General features: G+C 38.3%; 1 protein-coding gene across 1 annotated transcript; it reads right to left on the reverse strand.

Annotated features, from left to right (window-relative positions):
• Positions 1–322: 322 nt before the first annotated feature.
• LOC149143833 (uncharacterized) lies at positions 323–1,160 on the reverse strand. The gene is made up of 2 exons (XM_089451956.1): positions 1,086–1,160; positions 323–838 (listed from the first exon to the last, which is right to left on the reverse strand). Exons 1-2 carry the CDS (start codon positions 1,158–1,160, stop codon positions 323–325), a joined length of 591 nt encoding a protein of 196 aa, XP_089308082.1.
• Between the last annotated feature and the right edge of the window lie 573 nt (positions 1,161–1,733).

Here is a 1,733-nt window from a genome sequence, read left to right on the forward strand (position 1 = left end):
AATCTCAGAAGCCAGAGCTGTGTATTTCATTAAAATATCTGTCAAAGACTGTACAAGAAAGCTTTGTTACACACACACCTCCACCAGTGCTCAGAATTCTCTCCCCCACTAACTCCCCCTACAAATGATTTTTTAATACATTAAATAATCTATTCTAGGAGAAAACAGATCAACCCAAAAACCTGGGCGCTGTTTCACCTGAAGTTACATAGATAGAACAAAGAACAACTTTCTCCTCGAAATTCTCTAACCAAAAAGACTAAAAATTGGAGCGCAGACCCCATTGTGTGACTAACTGAGGTCATAGATAAGAATACGAATCCTATTCTTCTGGTAACAGATGTCTTTGTTTATTTTTGGCTGAAGTGAAGGGCCAGGTGTCAAGGATGTGCGCCAAATTCTTCTCTGCTCCGATCAGTGGATCTACTCGTGATGGTGATATGCTGGAAATTATGTATCTTAGTTTGCTAGTGTAGAAATTCATTGCAGATATATTTCTTTTCTGAACAGTAAGCATCACTGCCTTCATCTGGTTCTTGCGTGCGATAAGCATCAAAAATTTGCCAAGCCCTCTTCCTTGCACACATTTCTGTAACTGAAGTTTATAAACATAGACTACAGGAATTTCTTCCTCAACAATGAATCGATAATGCACAAAAGCAACCGCAGGGTCTCCATCACCTGTCCACTGACACTCATGCACCTCTTTCTTTATATTGCAAAGATGTTCATTGTCAGCACTTTGAATACTCCGCACAAAAATATATCGCGCTTCAGGAGCAACCATTTCTCTGCGTTTTATTTTCTCTTCCGCGGCCCATTCGAGTACATATGCACTCTGTCAAGTCAATTCTCAAACCCAAGAAAAGATATGCCATATGTCTTGTGCAGACTCTAACAACACTCCTTGCATGATAAAGCTTTATCTCTACTTAATACATCTCAATAACAATATACATACATCCACTGCATTATACTTGCTTATTAGCATACCAAATTACACTAGCAATGAACATGCATTTATATCAACAATCCTGCAGCTCAACTACTATCAATACAATATCAAACCTAAACCTTTTTATCACCAAAGCCCTGTCAGCAACATACCCATAGTCCCTGCCATCAACAATATAGCGATCCTCTGATGATGAGAATCCCATCGTTGTCCCTCTATTACTATCCTTCAATTCTTATCAAAAGAACCAAGTAACAACTCATGCAAATAATCTGGTATTTATAGTAGGATCATTGATCTTGTCAATCACCAACGGCAACATATATTGTTAACCAATTCTGTCATCAAGCTCCAACAATCTGGCTAGCAATACAACACGTAGCAGTTTTGGGTATTCATATCCTTCAGTACTCATCACTTCAACCCGTCAACATCGATGCACCTAACTTCAGTTCTGTCACCTTATCACTAATGATCTTCTTTGCCAATGTTTTGCTCAAACGGTGCCTTGAATCAATCAGTTAGAGATATACACAATTGTTTTATTGCAGTCCTGTATTGGCCCATCAACAAACTGATTTGTGTAATGAATTTTCTCCTTAAACATCACGAAATGCCACATCAATTTACTGACAGGATTGTTCATTGTTATGGTGACCTTTTCTCCTTATTTTTATACGTGAGGGAGCAGGGCTTGATTGCTTGCATCCAATGATGGACTAAAGTATGCCTCAAAAACCTCAAAATATAGGTCTGTTCAATAACATTATCTTTAAAG

This window comes from Pinus tabuliformis, chromosome X (genome assembly GCF_031772625.1).
Source record: "Pinus tabuliformis cultivar Carrire ecotype Pingquan chromosome X, CPIR1, whole genome shotgun sequence".
Taxonomy (NCBI): Eukaryota; Viridiplantae; Streptophyta; class Pinopsida; order Pinales; family Pinaceae; genus Pinus; species Pinus tabuliformis.